At 38.4% G+C, this 25,649-nt stretch overlaps 1 protein-coding gene across 3 annotated transcripts in view; it reads right to left on the bottom strand.

The window, feature by feature from the left end:
* The window catches only part of ERC2 (ELKS/RAB6-interacting/CAST family member 2), a 996,367-nt gene that overhangs the window by 696,809 nt on the left and 273,909 nt on the right, over positions 1-25,649 (bottom strand). For all 3 annotated transcript variants that reach the window (XM_070360622.1, XM_070360624.1, XM_070360623.1), the window contains exon 4: positions 5,998-6,072. In XM_070360622.1, the coding sequence (XP_070216723.1) occupies positions 5,998-6,072 (75 nt within the window). The remainder of the gene's footprint in view (positions 1-5,997; positions 6,073-25,649) is intronic.

Genomic DNA, 25,649 nt, shown 5'->3' with positions numbered 1-25,649 from the left:
TCATAATTTCCAACCTCCTTGCCTTTGCCGATATAGTTTCTACTGTTTATAAAGAATCCCTCTACCCTCTTTCAAAATCATGCCATTTTTTTCAAGGCTCTTCTCAAATGCAATCTTCTCCAAAAAAACATTCCCTGTTCCTTTCTTATTTAATATCCTCTGAGCTTTTGCAGCCCATTTTGCTGTTCTTAGGTCAGTATTTAGATCCTGGCTTATATAAGAGCCCTATTCCTTCCATTAGCCCCTTAAAGACTGAGCGCTCACTTTTTCTGAAAGGCCCACCATGGTGCTGTGCACAAAAAAGCTGCTTGGTAAGCAGTGGTATTTGTAATTCAAATTCATGAGTTATATTCACACAAAATAAACCTGTTTATAGCAGGAATTATAAATTAACAACTCGAACATTTAGAGTCAAACACATATATGAAAAGTTTGAGCAGAAAAAAGTTCATTTTTAAAAAAAATCTTCCCTGCTTCTAAATGACAACCATATATCATCCAGAGCTAACATTTAACTTGACATTTTGCTTTTTCTGGCTATCACTTAAAACCCACATTTTTTCCCCTTATTTAAGGAAAATAGTTAAATGGGACAAGGCTTTTTTTTTTTTCAGCTGAAAGATGAGAAGATGAAGAAATTGCTCAAGAAAAAATAAGCTAAAGGATAATTTCTTATATTGTAAGTGGATAGTGCACATCAAAAACACAGGGCTTTGCAAGTTTAAATGAGTTATGCTCCAGGTTGCTATAAAGGCTTCAGGGCAAGACTTAAAACCCAGGAAAAAAAAAAAAAAAAAAACAAACACAGGGCATATGTTGGCTGTAGGGTACATTATTTTGGAGGCCCATTTGCAGGGTTGATAACATACACATGTAAAAATGATGAATCTTACTTTACAGCACAAAGTACAATATTGCAGCTTACTAAAAATACCAAATAGACCTCTTGAGCTCTCATGAGCTGCCTCAACCCCTTCGAAGATGCAAAACTCAGTGCATAATTTCCAAAGCATGGAAAGAAAAACCAGCTGAACTTAGGAACCGTCTTCAGTAAAAGCAGACTGTAAGAGTAGGGAGTCTAGGAACTTCAGAGAAGAAACCTGTGTTCATTTCTCAGCTGCCAACCTACCTGCTGTAGGACCTTGGGCAGGCTGTTCATTTTCTCTAAAACATGGCTTTTTCATCTGTGAAATTTGGCTACTCATGCCTGCTCCTGGGTTATTACATGCCAGATGCCTCATACCTGGTTCTCCATGTGTGGTTAGTAGTGTTTGAGCTGTAGATGTCACTGGTGATACAGGTAGTATTTTTTTTTTTTCTTGTTGTTAATTCTTCTTAGTAGCCACAGAAAGAGCCATGGCTTATTTTCAAGGCCTAAGACCCATCATAATGCCTTGACTAGAAAAACGAAGCTTGACACAAATTTGCAATGAACACATAATCTTGGGAGAAAAAACAATTCTGACTGCCATGTTTTGACTCATATAAAATAACTGTTCAAAAGATGGGTAACATAAACCTAGGTAGGCCCTGGAGCCAAAGAAAACATTTCAGCCACTTCATGGTATTCCTGACTAGATCCCAGGACTCAAATTACATTCACAGTGGGAAGTGGGATGCATTCAATGGCCAAGGTTTGAAATCGTAATCCTTCCCTTCTTAATTATGTGATGCTGGGAAAAGTTACCAGGTAGTTCTTGCCTTCCCATGCTCCAGTGTATCCCTTCCACGCCTGGTGAAACTGAACTGCCTGAATTTGATCAAACACCAAGCTATCTCTTAACGGAAAATTAGCTCAGTCAACCCCATGCAGAAGAACAGCAGACATCTGCCTGAACACAAAGACAAGGCTTGGGTTGTGGATTTAAAATCGAAAGATCAACCTCACCATTAGAGGTAGCACTTGAACACAAAGTCATATTCTTTCACCGCTAGCACATCTACGAGGCAACAACTTGGTCAAGCTCAGTATTGAACTGCTTACTACTCAGTTTCCATAGCAAAGCTTTGTGGGGATAAATGTTACACAAGAAGAACCACTCGTGACACAAAAAGTGCCACAGCTGATTATGTGACAAGAAACCTAAATAACCACAATCCTCACTTCAGCTGCCACAGAAATATTGTCATATAGTCACATTACGCCCCTAGCTTCTTAATCCACTTTAGGTAACAAGTTCACCAGATCAAGTATATTATCTGCAACTCTTACTAAAACCCATATGTCACTAATATATCCCATCTGATAAACTGTGCTGAATTTAGCGCTAACAAAGTTTTTATTGATGAATGTCATCTAATTTATTAAGCTAATGGAATTTAGAGAATTTCAAGTTTTTTCTTACAGCCTGAGTTGTTAAATTTGGAGTGAAATTCTATGCTCCATCTCAGTAATTGTTATTATTCCAGGGTTGGTTGTTTTTCCTTTTTTTTTTTTCCATTTTTTAAAAACACAGTCTTCTTTCTCCCTATCCCTTCTATCTGTGATTGTTGGAGATGCTGCAGCCACTTTGCTCAGACACACAGAAAGGTTCTGTCTGAAAACAGACTTACATGAAGAAACCTAAAATGAGAGATTGAATGAGAGAAAATGGAATCTGTTAACATCTTTGAGCCCCAGGAACAAGCTATTCCTGAACAATATCTTGTTTTTCCCAGTTACATGGGTCAACACATTTCCTTTAGGCTTTAGCCATTTTAAATTAGATTTTCATTCACTTAGTTTTAACTATCAAAGAAAAAAAACGGATATTATCTGACAAGTACTGTTGCTACCATAATTCATTTTCATTAAAAAAAAAAAAAAACACTAGATATAGCTTTATGAATGAACCCAAGAAAGTGAAACTTTTGAACATCATGTTTATGACATGTCAAATTTATAACAGAAGTAGGTTAAAACACATTCTTTTCAAGGAATTAAAAGAAAAGGAGGGGGGGAAATCATTTAACTACATTTTTAATTGTTCTCCATAACAGCAGGAAAGGGAAGCTTAGTAAAGAATCTTTAGTCACAAAAGCAAGAAAAGGAAGAGCACTGCAACATCTACAGGAAAACTAATTTTTCTGAAAGACACAATGTTCTAAGTGCAAACCTGGAACATACCTGCCAGACCAAATCAGGATCAAAATTAAAACTTGGAGCTTCCTGCAAGAAGATAAATCACAAATAACTTCATTTACTTTGCTTCCTTTCATATTTATTCAGGTGACTTTAGCCCCCCTGACTGAACTGGCTGACAGTGGTTGTGATGGCTGCAAGAGAATTTCCCCCACTTCAGTGTATACAGATGGCCCTCCCCAACAGAGATGTATTTTCACAACTCTAAAAGCCCAGAGAGGTACACAGACATCTACTAGAACTACCAGACTGTGGCTCTAAAAGCGCTCTAATTGGGACAAGATTTCACAGATTTTCATAACAACTTTCTGAGTTGATGTAAAGTATATTTTTGGAGAAGATGAGGATGCATAATTTCATCCTCAGTTTCTTTGAGAAGTAAGAGAAAAGTAGGGGTAGCTTCTAAACCCTTAATTCATGTCACCTCCCCAAAACTAAATGTCCAACTGACTCCAGGAAAGCTCCTTTTAACTTCAGGTTTTGCCAAGGTAGTATCTGACACCTTTATCCAAAGGTGTTTAAATTAAAATACAACCCTGTCTCAAGTTGCACCTATTAGTTTTAAGGGTTAGTTCTATTTGGTAGTCAACCCTAATGCTTATAAAATATGGGTTTCCAATATTCCCTCCCATTTCACAGAAACATAATATACAAAATCAGAAGAGATCACAGCCTTCATCACAACCTTACACACATGACTGAGGAGATGAGCTTCTACCAGCTGCCCACATAACTCAATTTATGCACACTGAGCATAGATGCTAATGGGACCCAGACTTCTCCACTGACAAAACAGAAGGCAGTGCTTTGTAAATTAACAGGCATTCAAAGACAACAGAAGAACTCCAGGCTCAGTTCCCTGACAGTATATTGATTATCAATTGTCCTAAAAATGTGTTCTACCAATCAGCATCACTGGCATCCATTTAAATAAAAATGAAACTCCAGACTCAATTTACTGATAACATATGGAGTGAATTTGCCCTAAAAATTATATTTTATAATTTAAAACATATTTTATATGGCCTTCTTATGTAGACAGCCCAAAGGAGTGTTTTTAATTAACTATTAAATAGTTATAACTATTACTATTTTTTGTTTTCTAATAAAACATATGATGCTAAAAAGAGTAAGCTATAAGCAAACAGACTTTATACTTAAAATCACAAGAAAGCACTAATAGTCTTTGTACAGAGACCTTTAACAGGAAAATGACCACTACTCTGGGACAGATGCCACTCCTGGTTTCTCCAAAGAGTTTTGAAACACAATCTTTCCTTTAAAAAAAAAAAAAGAATGCTTTGGAAATAGTTTTATATACATCCTATTACTAATTGTGTTGGAACTGGGGAGGTAGGTATGGAGGTAGGGAGAAAGGAGACTGAATGACTCTTTGCAGAAAACTGAAATAAAATCTTTTGTCTTGTCTTTTTCCTTTTCTATTCTTCTTTGGTTTTTTTTTTGTTGTTGTTGTTGTTGTTTAAGCCTTGGCCAAGTTTCAAGTTTGGTTCCAATGTGAAGTGAGGAAGAAATCTCTGTTACAAGATTCTACACTCCCCTACAAGTGTAGAATAGTTAGTTTATTTACAAAATAAGTCAAAATTATGTAAATCCAAAAAGAATAGATGAGCCAAGATGAGCAATTATTTTTTAACCTTACTGGCATTTGATCCCTTTGATAATATTTTTCAAATCAATTTGCTGCAAATGTATTTATAAGTACCATGCATCATGTAACCTCACTTAGGGGACATAAAGTCTTAAAGTAAATGTTCTACGTTATTTCCAAAAAACATCCACTTGGATGAAGACATTGTCATTGACTAGGGAAAAAAAAAAACAAACTCAAGTTAGACTTGTAATGCCAGGAACTCAGTAGCTTGTATTAGTTTCCTTCCCCCCGGACTTGGGAATTTTTTGGCAGACAATCCAAAATAATGTGTTCCAAGACAGAAAAATCATTACCCTATCAGCAAGCTTTAGAATTCTTTTGTAGAAAGATGGTGACTAGCAAACTCTCAAATGTTATACTTAGGCATGAAATATCCAAATTGCAAACATCATCATTATGAATTTTTTCCCTCATGGAACTAAAATCAATAATTATTTATTCTTACAAGAAATAATCTACTATTTGCTTCCTTTGGGAAAAAAGTGAAAGTAAAAGACTTCAAATCTTTATAAACTGACAAAGCAACTGGGTTTCATAGATTGGTTTCTTAATGGCTCAGTCATCATTATATACTACATTATTCTTTAAATGCCCTAAATCCATCCAGGAGGATCTTTGCTTCTTTTAAATATCTCTATGCTCCCCCAGTTAAATAGAGTACTTTGTATTTAATAATTATTAATTTCAGACTTAGGAGAAAATACTGAAGTCATAAGAAAGTTATTATTCTTTGAAAAGTAAATTTTGCTGATAGCATAATTTTACTTAGTTAACACCTCCATTGCACAAAAAACAACTTATCTTTGCCAAATCTTAGTTTCTCAAGGTGTCTTTTCATTATCATGTGAATGGAGAGAAGAAAAAAGAATTATTCTAGCTTTAGAAATTTACTTTTAAAGCACACACAAAACCTCCCTTAGGGTTGAAAGCACTGGCTATGCTCTGGAAATGAAGCCAGCTCCTTTCTGCCAAAGGATACTTGAGCCCTTTATTCTTTTGCCCAGAAAAAGCATCCTCATTAAAGAGCCAATAAATTAAACATACCCGAGAAGGCAAAAAAAAAAAAAAATCCAGAAGAAAAGCACCCATCAGGGTGCCTAAGGAAAACACAACCGTACATTTCATGTGTTTGTGTTAGTCACCATCAAGTTTAGAACAAACTCCGAGGAAACAGCTGTCTTTGAAAAATGTGAATAGCTCCTACCTTCATTTCAATGACAGTCTGGAGAGCCTTCGTCTTGGCTGGCTCCGGCTGAAGTTGGCTTCTTCGGTGTAATTCCTGGGGAGGAACACGATAGAAATAAGCCTGACGGTTCATCCTTCCCTTACACCATGACTTACGCACAGGTACCACTCAGCCCACCCGGTCCAGGCTCGCAGTGCACAGACATAAACAAGCCACAGGTGCCTCTTCCCCCACCCTTGTTAGCATCCCTGCTGCCTGGAGCTCGCGATCCGGTGAAAAGCTCCTGGCACATGCGCTATTTCTGAAACTTCCATCAATAATTAATGTCAACTGTGACAAAGCCAGCAAGTAATCATAATCCAAATACTGTTCAACACTGGGGCTGTTGCCCAGCCATCAAATCATAATTTACTAAATTACATTACTCTGTGCTCCCAATACAAACACAGCAAGGAAACAGAGGAAAGAAAATGACTAACGTGGTTGCAAATCTGCTGCACGCATGGTATTTTGCTACTGAAGTAGGTTTGAAATGAGCAATTTAAAACATTTTCAGTACAACTGTGTCACTTTTTGCAGTGAATTGGCCTGATGAAACCCTGTGAATCTCTTGCTTCCTAATTTACAGTTTCAATCCTTGCTCAAAACCACATCTGTGTGTGATACGTTTGTGCATTTATGATGCCAAGAAATTAAAACCGGCATTAATAGCAATAGTGTTAGAGGGGAGAAAAAATGGTTAAAGCCAGATATAAACTCAAGAAATTCTTTATAGATAAAAAGCAAAAAACATAATTACAATTTTAAGCTTCAAGGCTTACTTTTTGTATGTCTCCAAAAAAAAGTTTATCAAGACTAAAAGATAGCCTTGGCAGAAGAGAACAGATAAGGTTATTAAGTTCATACTTTATTTTTCTTAATGATAATTATCAACAGTTTTATGAAAATAACCAATGACAGGAATAAACAAAAATGCTCACACATGTCAAAATTGCTGGTACAGTTACTCACCTATGGAATAATTCCATTAAGACTTATTTGAATTATAAGTCACCTATGGATAATGCTATAAGATTTATTTGCTTCCAGAAAAGTCATTTAACATCAACTTGGAGTAGTGCTAGATCTTTACGTTCCCTGGGTTGGGAAGATCGCTTGGAGAAGGGAACAGCTACCCACTCCAATATTCTGGCCTGGAGAATTCCATGGGCTATCCATGGGGTCACAAAGAGGCAGACATGACTGAGTGACTTTACACTCCACTGGACCACAAACGTTTTTAAAAAGGAAAAGAAAAACCTTGAGTGTTAAAGAAGTGGACCAATATAATTTCTGGCTTTATCCAAGTAAAGACATTAAAAATAACCCTACCTCCACCATTACTAACATCTATTATCATCACCATTTCATTAAGAAAGAACATTTCATCAAGAAAAATTCTTCAGGACAGAGTCACAGAGAAAAAGATAGTCCTTCCCTGGATTCCAGGATTAAGAAAACAGGCAACCTTTCACCCATATCCTATTACTTTGTTCTTATTTTCCAGCAGCCCAAGAAGACCATGGTCATGGACCATGGTACATACATCTAGGGACCAGTACTGGGGAATTACTGCTACACCCCTGGACTATAGCATATTTTCTCCTCAAAGGCATCACTGGCACAAATCAGCAGAGCTATGCAAAACTATTTCTCAACCTTGAATTTGAGAAGAATTAGAATTGGTGCTTGGGCATTATTTAAAATGGTCTCAACATCAGGACATTTTTCCCCCTAAAATATTTCTGTAAGGAATGAGTCCAAGTATTACTGGACCCAGTTTCAGTATATTATCAGATACATCACATAAGGAATTCAGCCTTTAAAAAAAGAAAAAGTCGACTTAGCCCTCAACATTACTTCCAAGATTGTTGGAGTTCACTGGATCAATAAAATCTTACAGATGAGAAAACAGAAAGTAAGTAACTTGTCAGAACTGTTCCATAGTAAGTCATAGAAGAAACACATTTCATAGGTAGGTCAACAACTCTGATAACATGTGGTATCAAAAGTATCTTAATGAAAAAAACTGAGAATGAAATTCATAATTTCATACCATAGCCCCTGAAGTTTCAGAACAAAAATCATAAGATAATTTGAGGAGAGAGGTTAAGCTTGTATAAAACAAAAAAAAATAATTGTGAAGCAACTAAGCAACACAAAAAAGATAAAAACCATTAGGGTAAAAACATGTGCCATTAAAATTTCTGCCAAGCATGGAAACATTTTTAAGAGCAAACATGCAATAACAAAGCTAAACTTGTGGCAATAGTTTTGCAAAAATGAAAACAGAGTTCTCTTTGCTGTGACTATACAAGTCCTATTATAAACCAGTCCAAAAACCAGCCCCAAATCTCTCTGTCGCTCCTTAAAACAATAAATAAAATTTCCAATTATCCAAGAACTGTAATTTTCCTATTTTAAACATATTTCAATCAACTCAGACTTCACAGTTTCTGAGGATCACCTTAATTCTTAAGGTGTCAGGTAAGTGAAGATTATGAGCCACATGAAAACTTTATGTGAAAGTCACTCAGTTGGGTCCAACTCTTTGTGACCCCATGGACTATACAGTCCATGGAATTCTCCAGGCCAGAATACTGGAGTGGGAAACTTTTCCCTTCTGCAGGGGATCTTTCCAACCCAGGGATCGAACCCAGATCTCCTGCATTGCAGACAGATTCTTTACCATCTGAGCCACAGGGAAAACTTTACGGATTGCCTAAAAGTCCCATCTCAGCCACTTTATTCATCTCTAAGATTTGGGATCCTTAAAAAGCACACTCTGATTGTAGCAGAAAGGATCAGTTGCCCAACAAAGATTTTGTTCCTCTTCATTCAGTTCAGTTCAGTTCAGTCGCTCAGTCATGTCCAAATCTTTGCGACCCCACGAATTGCAGCACGCCAGGCCTCCCTGTCCATCACCAACTCCCGGAGTTCACTCAGACTCATGTCCATCGAGTCAGTGATGCCATCCAGCCATCTCATCCTCTGTCGTCCCCCTTCTCCTCTTGCCCCAATCCCTCCCAGCATCAGAGTCTTTTCCAATGAGTCAACTCTTCTCATGAGGTGGCCAAAGTACTGGAGTTTCAGCTTTAGCATCATTCCTTCCAAAGAAATCCCAGGGCTGATCTCCTTCAGAATGGACTGGTTGGATCTCCTTGCAGTCCAAGGGACTCTCAAGAGTCTTCTCAACACCACAGTTTAAAAGCATCGATTCTTTGGTGCTCAGCCTTCTTCACAGTCCAACTCTCACGTCCATACATGACCACAGGAAAAACCATAGCCTTGACCAGACGGACCTTTGTTGGCAAAGTAATGCATGAGGCTATTGTTAGGAAATGCCACCACCACCACCCTTGTTTCAGGTGAGACCATGTGACTTATTTCTGGCCAGTGGAATACGGGTAACAATGAGGAACTCAAGGCCTTAGCAATCTCTCACCCTGTCTGCATCTCTCCCTCTTTTTCTGCCTGCTGCTAAAGGAACACAAGACCCAAGAAGATGGCAGAACCCCAAGAGAAAAGGAACCTAGGTTCCTGAAATACCACATGAAAAGTCTATTGAACACCCACATTGGATGGTGGTGCACATGAAAAATGAATTTGTATTAAGTTAGTCTCAGTGTTTTCAGCCTTTATATGTAGAGATCCCAGCTCTCTATGCTTTAACTACTGCAAAGTGATTTTAACATATGAGTGCTGGCCAAATTTTTCTAAACTTAAGAGTAAGATGAGTTGGTTGCTGGTGCTCCAACTATCCTTAATTATCTGAAAGATGCACCCAATAGGCAATGAATGATCTTAAATAAAACTAAGGAAGTTCCCCAGGAGCATCTGGGTGCAGTGATGAGGGAAGAGAAGATTTTACTTACTCTATAAGTTTTTAAAGTGAAAGAGGAGAGTGAAAAAGTTGACTTAAAGCTCAACATTTAGAAAACAAAGATCATGGCATCTGGTCCCATCACTTCATGGGAAATAGATGGGAAAACAGTGGACACAGTGTCAGACTTTATTTTTTTGGGCTCCAAAATCACTGCAGATGGTGACAGCAGCCATGAAATTAAAAGACGCTTACTCCTTGGAAGGAAAGTTATGACCAACCTAGATAGCATATTGAAAAGCAGAGACATTACTTTGCCAACAAAGGTCCGTCTAGTCAAGGCTATGGTTTTTCCAGTGGTCATGTATGGATGTGAGAGTTGGACTGTAAAGAAAGCTGAGCACCGAAGAATTGATGCTTTCGAACTGTGGTGTTGGAGAAGACTCTTGAGAGTCCCTTGGACTACAAGGAGATCCAACCAGTCCATCCTAAAGGAGATCAGTCCTGGGTGTTCATAGAAAGGACTGATGCTGAAGCTGAAACTCCAATACTTTGGCCACCTCATGCGAAGAGCTGACTCACTGGAAAAGACCCTGATGCTGAGAGGGATTGGGGGCAAGAGAAGGGGATGACAGAGGATGAGATGGCAACACCGACTTGATGGACATGAGTTTGAGTAAGCTCTGGAGGTGGTGATGGACAGGGAGGCCTGGCGTGCTGCGAGTCATGGGGTTGCAAAGAGTTGGACATGACTGAGTGACTGAACTGAACTGATAAATTTTTAAATGACAATATGGAAACATCAAGTTCAGCAGTTCCTATGCTTTTCTGGGTCACTGATTTCTGTAAGAATCAGTTGGAAGCTATGGATTATCCCCAGAAATGGATACAGAAGCATACACCAACAAAATGCTGTATCAATTCAGCTGGTTCACAGGGCCTAGTCCAGTACCCAAGAAGTTCACCTTTGAATCACACTACAGGCTAAAAACCACTTAATGAGACAAAAGAGCACTTTATGGGGATGGGCGGTCAGGACCCTGTCCAGTCCTAGCCTTGTTCCCCTTTCTGATGAGTAAAAGAAGCTTTATGAATGAGTTTCTATTGGCCTTCCAGATCTGAGGACATCCAGATTTTCAATAGCAGCTGATTCTCAAAAGCTGGTCTCTGGTGGATAGTTCTAATCACACCCATTCTCATTTCAAAAACAATAAAAAGAAGAAAATTGGCTATTTCACTGTGACACTGATACTGAGGTTATTTTTCTATAATCTAATGACTAGGATGACCTTACCTGGTATAAAACTGCCAGCTCCTCCAGGTGATCAACATGGAAATATAACAAGAACCCAGAATTTTGAGCATGAAACCTCAAGTGGTTCATCAGGATGACATTTCTCTGCAGTTAATGAGAATCTAAAGTCTAGTGAGTTAATCTGGATGGACACTAGCATCCAAGATGAGCCTGACAGGATAACATTTGCACATACTCTATATTTTCTTTGGCAGACAAAAAAAAAAATTCAAAACTTAACTTTATATCCAAAAGTAATTTACTATTTATATCCAGACTTTCCACCTTACCATTCTGGTAATCTATGGCCGTGTAAAAAATCACCCCAAATTTAGTGGTGTCCAATCACCACAATTTTATTATGTTCATTAATTCTGGGTCAGAAACTCATAAGAGGCAGAACAAGGAAGGCTGATTTTAAAAGCATGGTATTAGAGCGCTGAAACAGCTGCGGCTGGTGGATCCACTTCCAAGATGGCTTCTTCACCCGTATGTCTTCTTGGCTAGAAAATGACTTGAAGGCCAGGTTTACCTGAAATTCTAAATCTGAGCAACTATGTATGGCCTCTCAGTGTGACTTGGACTTCCTCACAGCATGGCAGCCCCAGGGTCCTCCAACCTCTTATACTGAAGTGCAAAGATTCCAAGAAATAAGCCAGAGACTTCATGGCCTTTTATTATCTACCCCCAGAAGTCCCGTGAAAGCATTTACAAGCATTCTCAAATTTCAAGGAAGAGTGCAGAATATTCTGAAACTATATCTTTTAATCGGCACTTATAAGGAATAAAACCAGCTGGAGAAACCAACAGGAAAGAAACTCAATAATCTCAACATCAACTCAGATCAGTCTTAAGATACAGCAGATTCATACATACAAAAAACAATTTGATATAAGGGATATAGATAATATAGCAGTAAACCAAGCAGAAAAACATTCCAGCGCCTCTGTTTTTTCACTTCAAATTCCAACACAAGAGAGGCATAACAGTTTAAAAAGGTGATCAAAACAGTTTGTCAAAAGTGTTGTAAAAATAAGTCACAAAGGTGGAGCAGGACCTTTGAGAGTTGAGCCATTTTAAATTTGGTGATTAGGGAAAGTTTCAGTAAAAAGTGAAATGTGAACAAAAATCTAAAGGAAATGAGGGAACCAGTTATGCAGATATTCCAGGCAGAGGTAATAGAGACCAAATGCTTGCGTACCTGCCTACAACTACATAAGGGATAGGGAAAGTGGTAGGTCAGAGTTCAGGGGTAGGGGATGATGGGAAGATAGGTATATATTTAGAGTCCACTGTATTGATACTAGTTTCACTCTGAGGAAAATGGGGAACCACTGGAAGGTTCTGGGAAAAGACAAACCATGATATGGATATGATGCACATTCTTAAAGGATTCCTCCAGCTGCTGAACTGAAGTATGGTTTTGGATTGAGGAGAGAGATAATAGAAAAATCATAGGACCTAGTAGAAGAAACTGGAAAAAACCCAGCAACAGACAAAAGAATCTTGGACCACAATGACAGAGTGAAGTTTATGGCAACGAATTGAGTTTGGATATGCTTTGAAAGTGAGGCTCACTTGATTTCATGATAGACTGCCTGGGACTAAAGAAAGAGAAATATACTTTACTGTATGGCTTCAAGGCATACCAAGACAGAGAAGACTAGGGAGAAGTGGGAGTTACAGGAATCAAAAGTTGGGTTTTGCATGTGTTAAGTCTGTGATGCTATTAGACATTCAAATGGAGATGCTAAGTAGGCGGTTGAATAGATAAGCTGGATTTGAAGGAACAAGTAAAAGCTACAATTACAAATTTGATATCAGTGAATACATAGCACTTAATGCAAGGAGCCTAGATAAAATCAACTAGGGACTAAGCATAGGGAGGTGAGGAGAAATCATAGGACTGAGCCCAGGGGCAATCCAACATTAAGGGGTCTCAGAAGTGAGGAGGAACCAGCAAAGAAGACTGAGGAAAAAATACCAAGACAGGTAGGAAGAGAACAAGGAGAGTAGTATCCTGGAAATCAAGTGGAGAAGACAAACACAGGATGTAGGAATGATCACCTTATCAACTGCTGCTGAGCAGTTACTAGAATGAGGTCAGAGGAATGGTCATAGGACTCGGCAACACACAGGACATTAATAACCTTGACTAGAGCAGCTTTGGTGGATACTGTGAGTAAAAGTTGACTGAAATGTGCTGTGGGAGAATGGAAAGGAAAAAAAAAAGACCTTTAGGCTATAGGATTTACTCAGGCTACTATATTGCACAATTATTTACTGATCATTTATTTCATCAAAACTCTGTTTTAGATTTGTACATCCATGTTCACAGAAGCATTATCAGAAGAGCCAAAAGGTGGAAGCAACTGAAATGTCTTTCAACACATGGATGAATAATCAAATGTGGTGTATATACATATATATATACATTGTATTATTCAGCTTTAAAAGGATATAAGACGATTCATCCACCTATTACAACTTGGATGAAATTTGAGGATATTATGCTTAGTGAAATAAAGCAGTCCCAAAAAACAAATACTGTATGATCTCATTTATATGAGCCATCAACAACAGTCAAACTCATAGAAACAAAAAGTAGACTTATCATTGCCAGGGACTGAGGGCAGGGGAAATGCAGAGTTGTTTAACGGGTATAGAGTTTCGATTTTGCAAAATGGAAAAGTTCTGGAGATCGGTTGCATAACAATGTGGATATACTTAATACTACTGAACTGTACACTTAAGGATAGTTAAAGTGTCAAATTTTATGCTGCAGGTACTTCTATTTATAAAAAATTTTTAAGTCAGAAATACAACAGAAACTAAGTCCCTCAACCTTCACCATTTTCACTCTTCTAGAGAGAAACCACCATCTAAAGTTGATGTCTATCCTTCTCATGCATGTTCTATGCATTTATTACATATGAATGTCTTCATAAATAGTGAAATCTAACAATAGAATACATTGTTTTCTCATTTACATAAATGGCAGCTGTCCGCACTGTACAAAGCTTTGCATTTTAGTTTCTAATCTCAATAATATTTATGACTTCAGAATTTGTATGTGTAAATATGTTTTCTATTATTTTCCTACTATTAACAATTTTACAGTAAACTTTCTAGTACATGAAAAAGACCTCTTTTTTTTGCTATCTTTATACTCTTAAATGCATAATAATTATGTTCTTTCTGAAACACTCCATTTCTTCTGCCTAGAATAATCCTCTACCCTTTTCATCTCTTTATCAGTAGAAATCGGCAGACTTTAGCCCATCAGCTCACCATCTATCTTGGTAAATAAAGTTTTATTGAAATACTATTATATCCATTAACTTACATACTGTCTATGGTTGCTTTCATATGGTTTCATTTCACGGCAGAGTTGAGCAGTTATAACAGAACCAAAATGGCCTCACAAAGCAAAAAATATTTTAAATCCTATCTGGTCTTTTATAGAAAGTTTGTCAACCCCTAGTCTAGAATATCTTCAAAAAGAGGGAGGGGACATATGTATACACTGTTGTATGACAGAAACCAACATTGTAAATCAATTATTCTCCAATTTAAAATAAATTAAAAATAATCAACCTAGCAATCTCAGAAAAAAAGAAACACCAATCTTTGTGTGGTAGTTTAAAATATGTTCACAAATTTTTTATATTCCCTTTATAAGATGAACCTTAAATATCTTAACCTATAGTGCCTGAAGATGGGACTTAATAACTCAGTTCCAACAAAAAGAATACAGTAGAAGTAACAAGTATCACTTCTAAGGCTTCATCATAAAAGACATCATGGCATTCATCTTGCTTACATTCTTGGGTCACTCACTCTGGGAGAAGCCAGCTACCACGCCATAAGGACATTTAAGCTGAAACCTATAGAGAGGCCCATACGACATGAAACTGAGGCCTCCTGCCAACAGTCAGATGAATGAATCATCATAGAAGTGGATTGTCCAAACTTAGTGAGGCCTTCAGATCCCTGCAGCCTTACAGAGAGCTTGACCGCAACTTCATGAGGTACTCTGGAGACAGAAACAATAAGTTAAGTGACTCCAATAATTCTTATTGCACAATTAAGGCTTAAATCAAAGAAAGTAGGGAAAAGGGCCATTTGTGACCTAAATCAAATCCCTATGATTAGATAGTGAGCTGACGACTAGATTCAAAGGCTTACATCTGGTAGACAGAGTAACTGAAGAAATATGGACGGAGGTTCGTAACACGATACAGGAGGTGATGATCAAAACCATCCCTCAAAGAAAGAAACGCAAGAAGGAGGCCTCACAAATAGCCGAGAGAAGAGAAGCTAAAGGCAAAGGAGAAAGGAAAAGATATACACAACTGACTGCAGAGTTCCAGAGAATAGGAAGGCGAGATAAGAAGCTTTCTTAAGTGAACAATGCAAAGAAACAGAGGAAAATGATAGAATGGGAAAGACTAGATATCTTGTCAAGAAAATTGGAGATATCAAGGGAACACTTCATGTAAAGACGGGGACAATAAAAGACATAAAGGGCAAAGACTTAACCAAAGCAGAAAAGATTAATAAGAGGTGGCAAGAATACAAAGAAGAACCATATAAAAAAGGTCATAATGACCCAGATAACCATGACGCTGTGGTCACTCACCTAGAGCCAGATATCCTGGAATGTGAAGTCAAGTGGGCCTTACGAGGCACTACCATGAACAAAGCTAGTGAAGGTGATGGAATTCCAGTTGAGATAGTGCAAATCCTAAAAGATGATGCTGTTAAAGTGTTCCACTCAATATGCCATCCAATTTGGAAAACTCAGCAGTGGCCACAGGACTGGAAAAGATCAGTTTTCATTTTAATACCAAATAAAGGCATGGCCAAAGAATGTTATGTTCATTTCACATGTTAACAAGGTAATGCTCAAAATCCTTCAAGTTAGGCTTCAACAATACATGAACCAAGAACTTTCAAATGTACAAGCCAGGTTTAGAAAAGGTAGAGGAACCAGAGATCAAATTACCAACATCCACTGGATCACTGAAAAAGAAAGGGAATTCCAGACAAACATCTACTTCTGCTTCATTGACTATGCTAAAGCCTTTGACTATGTGGATCACAACAAATTGTGGAAAACTCTTAAAGAAATGGGAATACCAGACCACCTCACCTGTCTCCTAATAAACCTGTATGCAGGTCAAGAAGCAAAAATTAGAACCAGACATGGAACAACAGACAAGTTCAAAATTGGGAAAGTAGATAAGGCTGTATATTGTCACCCTGCTTATTTAACTTATATGCAGAGTGCATCATGTGAAATGTTGGGCTGGATGAATCACAAGCTGGAATCAAGATTGCCAGGAGAAATATCAACCTCAGACATGCAGATGGTTCCACTCTAATGGCAAAAAGTGTAGAGGAACTAAAAAGCCTCTTGATGAGGGTGAAAAAGGAGAGTGAAAAAGCTAGCTTAAAATTCAACATTCAAAAACCTAAGATCATGACATCCAGTCCCATCCAGTCCCAGTCCCATCACATCCAGTCCCATGGCAAATAGATGGGGAAAAAGTGAAACAGTAACAGACTTAATTTTCTTGGCCTCCAAAATAACCACAGATGGTGACTGCAGTCACAAAATTAAAAGACACCTGCTCCTTGAAAGGAAAGCTATGACGAACCTAGACAACATAAGAAGAAGCAGAGACATCACTTTGTTGACAAAGGTCCATACAGTCAAAACTATGGTTTTTCCAGTAGTATTGTATGGATGTGAGAGTTGGACCATAAAGAAGGCTGAGGGCCAAAGAATTGATGCTTTTGAGCTGTGAAGCTGGAGAAGACTCTTAAGAGTCGCTTGGACAGCAAGGTGATAACTAGTCAATCCTAAAGGAAATCAGTGTTAGTTGCTCAGCTGTATCCAACTCTTTGTGACACCATGGACTATAGCCCACCAGGCTCCTCTGTCCATGGAATTCTCCTTCTAAGAATACTGGAGTGGGTAGCCATTCCCTTTTCCAGAGGATCTTCCTGACCCAGGGATTAAACTCGAGTCTCCTGCTTTGCAGGCAGATTCTTCACCATCTGAGCCACCCCCAGAGAAGGGAATGGCTACCCATTCCAGTGTGAATATATTATGTTACATGGCAAAAGGTGCTTTCCAAATATAATTAAGATTATAGATATTAGGATAGGAAGATTATCCCAGATAATCTGGTGAACACAACCTAATCACATGAGTACATTCAAAGCTCAGAACTTACTCTAACTGGAGGCAGAATTCAATGGTACATTAAAAGGATCATGCACTAAGATAAAGTGTGATCTATTCCAGGGAAGCAAGGATGGATTAATATCCAAAAATTAATCAATGTGATACACCACATTAACAAACTGAAGACTAAAAATTGTGCGATCATCTCAACAAATGCAGAAAAATCGTATGGCAAAATTCAACATCTATTTATAATAACAATTCTCAAGAAAGTTGGTATTACGGAAACAACTCCAACATAATAAAATCTGTATATGACAAACCCACAGCAAACATCATACTCAGATAAAAGATGAAAGCATTCCCTTTATGTGAGGAACAAGACAAAGATGCCCACTCTCACCACTTTTACTCAATGTAGTATCAGAAGTCTTTCTTAGGCAAGAAACATAATACTGAAAATCCTAACCACAGAAAGCAGACAAGGAAAAGAAATAAAGGGAATTCAAATTACAAAGAAACAAGTAAAACACTGTAGATGATATGATGCTATACATAGAAAATCTTAAATCCAAAACACTGTAAGAATAAATGAATTCAATAAAATTGAAGATTACAAAATATATAGAAATCTGTTGCATTTCTATACATTAACTATCAGAAAGAGAATTAATGAAAAAAATCTCATTTACAATTGCATCAAAAAGAATGAAGTTATAAAAATAATCTAAAAAAAAGGGAGATGACTTATTAAACTATAAAACTCCTTAGAAAACTGTTAGACTATGATGAAAGAAACTTATGATGACACAAGCAGATGCAAAGAGACACCATGCTCATGTACTGGTCAAATTAATACTGTTAAAATGAGCATACTACCAAACGCAATCTGCAGATTCAACGCAATCCCTATCAAAATACTAATGGCATCTTTTCACAGAACTGCAATGAATATTCCTAAGATTTATATGAAAACATAAAAGTCTCTGAAACACCAAAGCAATAGACAGAAAGAACAAAGTGTCATGTTCCCTGATTGCAAACTACACTGCAAAGCTATGGTAATCAAAATAGCATTTTACTGGCATAAGAACAGTAATGTAAATCAATCGAATGCAAGAGAGAGTACAGAAATAAATCCATGCTTATATGATCAGTTAATTTATGACAAAGGAAACAAGAATATACAATGGGGAAGAGGCAGTCTTGTAAATAATGTGGGAAAAACTGGACAACTATATGCAAAAGAATCAAATTGGACTACTTTCTCAAATCATATACAAAAACAAACTCAAATGGATTGAAGAATTAAATGTAAGACCTGAAACCATAAAACTGCAAGAAGAAAATACAGGCAGTACACTCTTTGATATTCATCTTATCTATAAATATATATATTTATATATATTTTTTGCTTTGTCTTCTCAGACAAGGAAAACAAGGGTTAAAATAATCAAATGTGACTATGTTAAACTAAAAAGCTTTCACACAGCAAAGACACTGTCAAGAAAACAAAAAGGCCACCTACTGAATGGGAGAAGATATTTACACATGATATATCTGTTAAGATATTAATATCCAAAATATACAAAGAACTTACACAATTCAACATCCAAAAAACTCAATTTTAAAATGGGCAGAAGACTTGAATAAACACTTTTTCAAAGAAGACATGCAGATGGCCAACTGACACATGAAAAGATACTCACTAATCACCAGAGAAATGCAAATTAAAACCACAAGGAGCCATCATCTCACTCCTGTCAGGATGGCTATCAACAAAAAGAAAACACTTAACAAATGTTAGTGAAAATGTGAACAGGAGGAAATTCTTGTGCACTGCTAGTAGAAATGGGAACTGGGGCAATCACTAGGGAAATAGTATAGAGATCATCCGAAAATTACAAATAGAACTGCCATATGACCCAGCAATTTCACTTGTGCATATTTACTTCTCACACAAAAAAAAGCAAAAACACTAATTCAAAGAAATATACGCACCCTAATGTTCATTGCAACATTATTTACAATAGCCAGGATATTAAAATAACCAATGTCCAGCAATAGATGAATGGATAAAGAAAATGTGGAATATATACACAATGGAATGTTAGCCAAAAAAAAAAGTGAAATCTTGCCATTTTCGACAATATAGATGGACCTGAAAGGTACTGTGCTTAACTGAAATAAGTGAGACAGAGATGAAGTCATTTCATCTCACTTATATGTGGAATCTAAAAAACAAAACCAAGACACTCATAGATACAGAGAATAAAGGGCGGTTGTCAGAGGGGAGGTGGGTAGGGGTGGAAGCAAAATAGGTAAAGCGATTTAAAGATATAATAGCCTGCGATAAACCATAATGGAAAAGATTACCTAAAACAGAATGCATTTGTGTGTATAACTGACTGACTTTGCTGTACAGCACAACACTATAAATCAATTATACTTCAATTAAAAATAAGAATAAGTTATTTTAATATATTTTTTAAAAGCATAAACCTCCATTTATAAAATAAACCACAGGGATATAGTATACAGCAAAAAGAATATGATCAATAATATAGCAATAACTTGATACAGGGACAGATGGTTACTAGACTTTCTGCAGTGATCATTTCATAGTGTATACAAATGTCAAATTACTGTGTAGTACACCTGAAGCTGAACATCATACTGTACTATTTAAAAAAAAAAAAAAAAGAAAGAAAGAAAGAAAGAAAATCAAGCCCAAGCCTTCAGGGAACTCTTGGGAGTCAACTGTGCCCCAGAATCTGCCTTCCTTGATGCCAGGAGGCTGGGCTTCTATAACTGCTCGAGTTAATCACTGTGTGGTGGCTGCCTGGACACTTCTGGAAGGGAGGAAGTTCAGCAAGTCTAGTCACGTGAAGGCACACCTCTAGCAAAGATCACAGGTGTGTTTTGGCAGCACCACACACAGCTAACTGGAAGATGGGCACAGTGGCCTAGTAAATCGGATGCCAGGGAGTTTAGGTCAGGCAAAATTACCATGTGCTATAGTTCATGATTCAGAGGTTGTACAAAGAACTCCAGCTTTGGTGTGAATCAACATGGAGAGAAGAGGATGTAATTCCATTTCTTTTAGTCTAGATAACTGGTAACTGGCGTTAAAACTCTTTAAGCAGTATAAGCTTGTTTTGTTCCCAAACAAAATTTTACATTACACAGACACAAACAGATGATAAAATTATTTGAGCATCTACTATGTCTCAGTGTGACAGATCTGAGAGATAGGAAGGAAGTAAAACAGATTGGTCCCTGTCATCATGAGGCTTAATATCTGATATGATAGGCAGAAGAAATACAAAAAGAAACAAATTAAAAACTGCAAGTATATACAGAAGGTAAGAACTACACAAAAAATAGCAATAAATTGATACTGAGATGGATAAAATGAGGGAGGAGACTCTATGATCCAGATATTTGCTGAATATGTGGTCAGATTTCTAATTCTTTAGCTCTGAATTGTAGTATCAGTTAAGGTAACTTTACTTTTCCCTGTTATCATCCCCCTTAATTTTAATCTAGTGATCAGGGAAGGCCTCCCAGAATGGGGAGCATTCAAGCCAAGACCTGGAGGATGAGCAGGAGCCAGCCATGAAAACATCTGTTGGGAGGGAGGCTAAGATAGAGAACAAAGAAGTAAAAAAAAAGTGGGGTCTATTCTGATTGATGGGGTGGGAGGAGAGGAAAGGCCTGGAGCCCCTCCACTCCATTGTGGAGATCCCTAAAGTACCTTCTAGGAACTCCAGGTCTCCTCAAAACACCATTTAAGAGCCATAATTCTGGGTATCATACTTCTAGTCACAGATTCTCAAACTAGATGGAGGAAAGTCACTGGCTTTCTGTCCAGTTACCCTCAGGGAATCACCCAACCATCATTCCACATTCCTGGATCTTTATATACTTTTCTTCATGTCCTTTTCTTTCTCAAGTACTTGGAGAAGGCGTGGGAGAGGGAGGGCCTGGCTGCTTCACAGCTCCAACCAGAGAGCCCATTTTAGAGATGCCAGCAGGGGATGGCATATGAATCAACAGCGTGTTCCCGGTACACCCCCACGGTCCAGATGGCTGCACATCACAGGAGCAGAGGGCGGTTCCTACGCAAAAGACTTCCCTGGCTGGAGACACATGCCACACTTTAGACCACGAGGGAACACGCTGTGGTAGTGGTGGTAACATTTTCACAAAAAAGGACACAGTCTTTCTTCTGCTGCAGGTTTTCATTTCAAATACCCATCCGTAGTAAAACCTTATGGTGTAAGATACTGAGGGCTCATAGAACTGGCAAGCACCACAGGAACTAGTTGGTACAGCTTGTCACACACTGTGCAAATCTCTTCATATCCCTGATGCAGGTCACTGAGCTGACGTTTGAAAGATTTTAGATCTGGGTAGTCACAACTCCATGAAGCAACACAGATAGTTGGCAATTTTTCTCTTTATATACATCAACTCAAAATCTGCTCCCTCTTACTCTTGTCCATTCGATCTGGTTCTTCATTACATAAAATTTAATAACATCCATGCTGGCCATTCACTGAGGTCTTGCCATGTCCCAAGCCTTGGATGAAGTACTTGACATAAAATATCTCATCTAATCCTCAACCCAAACTTAGGAGACAAGCACTTATCTTATCCCTACTTGTCAGGAGGAAACTCAAGCCTCAGAGAATAATGAGCAACCCAAGACCAGACCACTAACAAATCTGTTTTTTGTTGTTGTTGTTGTTTTTTACCCACAGCTATCCTTCAAAAGTTCAGCCAACTCTTGACAGGCAGCCTCCAAAGAACAAATCTAGCTCCTTTACTTAAGAAGGCACCCCGAGTATGGGAAAGAAAGCTACATCTCTCTCTTATAGAATTTTCTTCTCTACCTGAAATATCTCCAGGCTCTTCAGCCATTCATGGTAGAATACAAGAGCCAAAATAAGAACCGTCCTGATGACTCTTCTCTAGAAAAGCTTCATGTACTATCTCATTCCTAAAACACGGTGCCAAGAACTGGCCATTCCACACGCAACCTGACAAGGGTAGAGTTCATCCATCCTTACACATTTTCTAAAGGGGCCAAAAATTAGTCAGTCATTTCAGCCACTCTGAGCCACTTTATCAAGCAAAGATGTTCCTGAGTCAGAAATGGTGTGACCATAACTGTGTGGGACAGGGTTGAAGTCTCTCATGAATAAGCACAGAGCCAATCTCCCCAGAGAAGTGCCCTATCTACAAGTGACCTTTGGCTTCCCCTGTGGGACTTGCAAACATTTGGCTTTCAGGTATCACAGATGGAGCCTTTCAAACCACCATCCATGCACTTGATCAGAATTTTAGGGTTTCAGATGCTGAACAAAACCTGTCAGTACTGTTTACAAGTCTACTCTAAATCTGCTCAGAAACCTCACCATCTAGTCTTTCTCTGTAGCAGATTCTGTGCAACTTTGGAATGTTTCATTGCATTTGCCTTTATTATTTTATTACACTAGTAGGAAACTGAAGCAAAAGGACTGACATTAATAACAACAAGCACAAACCAAAGAGCTGAGACAGGTGGCACTAGTCCTCCCCTCAAAATGGCTCATCTCCAGTGTGAATCTGACTCTGTAGCCAGGTAACTCTCTTTCAAGTATGAGGTAACAATCAGAGATCCCTAATGATTGTATCTAAAAAAAAAATTGAGATTTTAGAATGTTTTTGTATCTCTAAGAACAGTAGTCTCTTCCTCCTATAAGTGTAATAACTGATTTTTTGACATCTGATTTGCAAACCATTTCTGGCATTACCACCAACCAGCTGTAAAACCTCAGGTAGGGAGCTACACTACTCTGTGTCTCATGGCCTCATCTGTAAATGGGGATAAGAGCTGCACTCATCCCAATTGTTATAAGGATGAAATAAGTTAACAGGTATAAGTCCAGTATGCAATGGCCCCTAGAAGAGTACCTGGAACATAGTTCAATATGTTGGCTATTTAACATGTATTTAATAGTGTGACCAACTCCTCATGACCATCTGGAGTTCAGAGAGCACTAAGATAAGCCAATGCAGGAAGAACAGGGAGCTAGAAAAGGAGCACAGACCCTGGGAGGGGACAGGGATGGTCACAAGAAGATGATGTCCCCAAGATGACAGATGGTCCCTTTGGAAAAGTGTAATGGGTTAGAGGCAGCCTAGTCAGAAGGTCAGTGATGGGTCATCTGAGGAGTTCATTCACAGGCACAGCCAGTCAATGGGAGGCCCTGGCAGAGTCCTTGTTGAGCAAGCTGGCAGCAAGGGGAAACTGAGAGGTAAGTTATAGGCCTCAAGAGGTCCAGAGGAAAAGCCCTAGGCCCCAGTTGAAGAGCAAGAGCAGTGGGACCCCAAGCCAGGGACTAGACCAGGAGGAACTACACAGAAAACTGAGGGCACACTCCGAGCAGTTACCAAACCCCTGGCACACAGCACACCCTCTAGTACACAGCCAGCACAAGAGCGCCTAACATCTGTCACCAAGAATCTCTCTCACCCAACGCTCACTAACAACTCCCCAAAGTCCTGCGATTATCCCCACTTTACAGATGAGGGGACTAAGGCCCAGAGAGAGAAAATGACTAGCTTAAGTGCTCAGATAAGAGCGAGATGGATGGATGGAAGGATAAACAAAATAAATTGGCAACATGGCCTCAAACCTAAGGCAGAAGTCATTTCCTAGAAAGAAGCTACATATCATCCTCTAATCTCCTGCCCAACCATAACCACTTCAATATTTCCTGTGAATATAGTCGCATTCATCCATCCATGCTCCCACCAACAGTCCCCAGGTTGTCCCTTCTATTATATACCTTTCACCCATTACAATCTCTCAAAGGTGTAGTTCAAATCCAATGTACTTCAAGAAGCTACACACACACACACACACACACACACACTAATTCTTCCTTCTCATCCTGTACTTTGTTTTTATTTCCATTAGAATGTGGACAACAATAGCAAACATTTTAGTTTTCATGTACAAGGTACTGTGCTAAACTGCACATGTTTTGTGTCCTTCAATCATCACAATTCCTTCTACTTCACAGGCAAGGAAACTGAGGAGCTGAGTGTCCTATCATAATAATTGAGATTCAATCCCTTGCCTGTGCTCTTAGCCATGATTCGGTTCAGTCCAGTCGTTCAGTGTGCCCAACTCTCTGCGACCCCATGGACTGCAGCATGCCATGATTACCAATATTCTTTCTGCACGTGCATATGTATATCCTCCATGGGGCCCTAGAAAAGTGCAGCAGACAGTAGCTCCCCAAGCCTAACATAACTCCACAGTACCTGCCAGCTGTTGATACTCATCACTCTTTACTAAGTCTAGTTGACTGACTTAAACTCCATCCATGTTTAAAATGAGGTTACTATTTGAAACAGGACCTGGCATATGGTAAGCATGAAATGATAAATAAAAAAATACATAAACTCTAAGAAAGATGTTGCACTAATCTCATACTCCATCCATTTATTTCTTGCTTCTATCCATTTATTCAATGCGTTAGGAGATTTAAGACAATGTTTAACTCTTATACTAAAGCTCTAAGGGGCATATTATTGTTCCCATTCAACACTGAGAAAATGAAGGATCAGAGAATCATGACTTTACTCAAGTCATGGGGTGGGTGAGCAGTTGAGACAATTTGAACCCAGACTTCCCTGAATGCAGAGATCATGCTTTTCTGATACACAGGTCTCAGGCTTGAGGCCATGGGGGAATGTGAATCAATTCAAGGTGGACTTGATACTGTGGGAGCTGAATCAGGTGAATTCCCTTCAATGAAAGAGCCCACGGAGTCTTAACTTGGGATGGAGCTGAGCCTGAAGGTGACCCACTGGCCACAGTGACAGCCAAGTAGAGAGTTGGAGAGCTTTGGAGACGGGGATACAGGGAGATAATAAATCTAGACTCCAAGAAATATGATTGTTTGACCTTAGGTATCAGAGAGTTTCCCTAAGATCTCCCCACAAAGCAGTACAGCCAAGGCCAGTATCCATCTCCCAAAAGAAGGGCCCCAAAGGCAGAGGCATCCTTTGAACTGCCTCTGCTTATAAAACTACCCCGGTTTTGATAAAATCTCTGTGTATATTTGTTCTATTAATTTACAAAACTGGTATATGATGAACTAGCAGCCTTTATAAATGATGTTGGGAGAGAAAATTCGCTAATGTACAGAAATATTCACAACAAATTAAGAATTGTTTTCAGAACAGTGTATAGTTTAGTATTAATAAAAATTATATTTTAGAAAAGGTGACATAAAGAATATACACCAAAATGCTAC

Source organism: Bos mutus, chromosome 22 (assembly GCF_027580195.1).
Source record: "Bos mutus isolate GX-2022 chromosome 22, NWIPB_WYAK_1.1, whole genome shotgun sequence".
Lineage (NCBI taxonomy): Eukaryota > Metazoa > Chordata > Mammalia > Artiodactyla > Bovidae > Bos > Bos mutus.
This window is presented reverse-complemented; position numbering and strand designations above follow the sequence as displayed.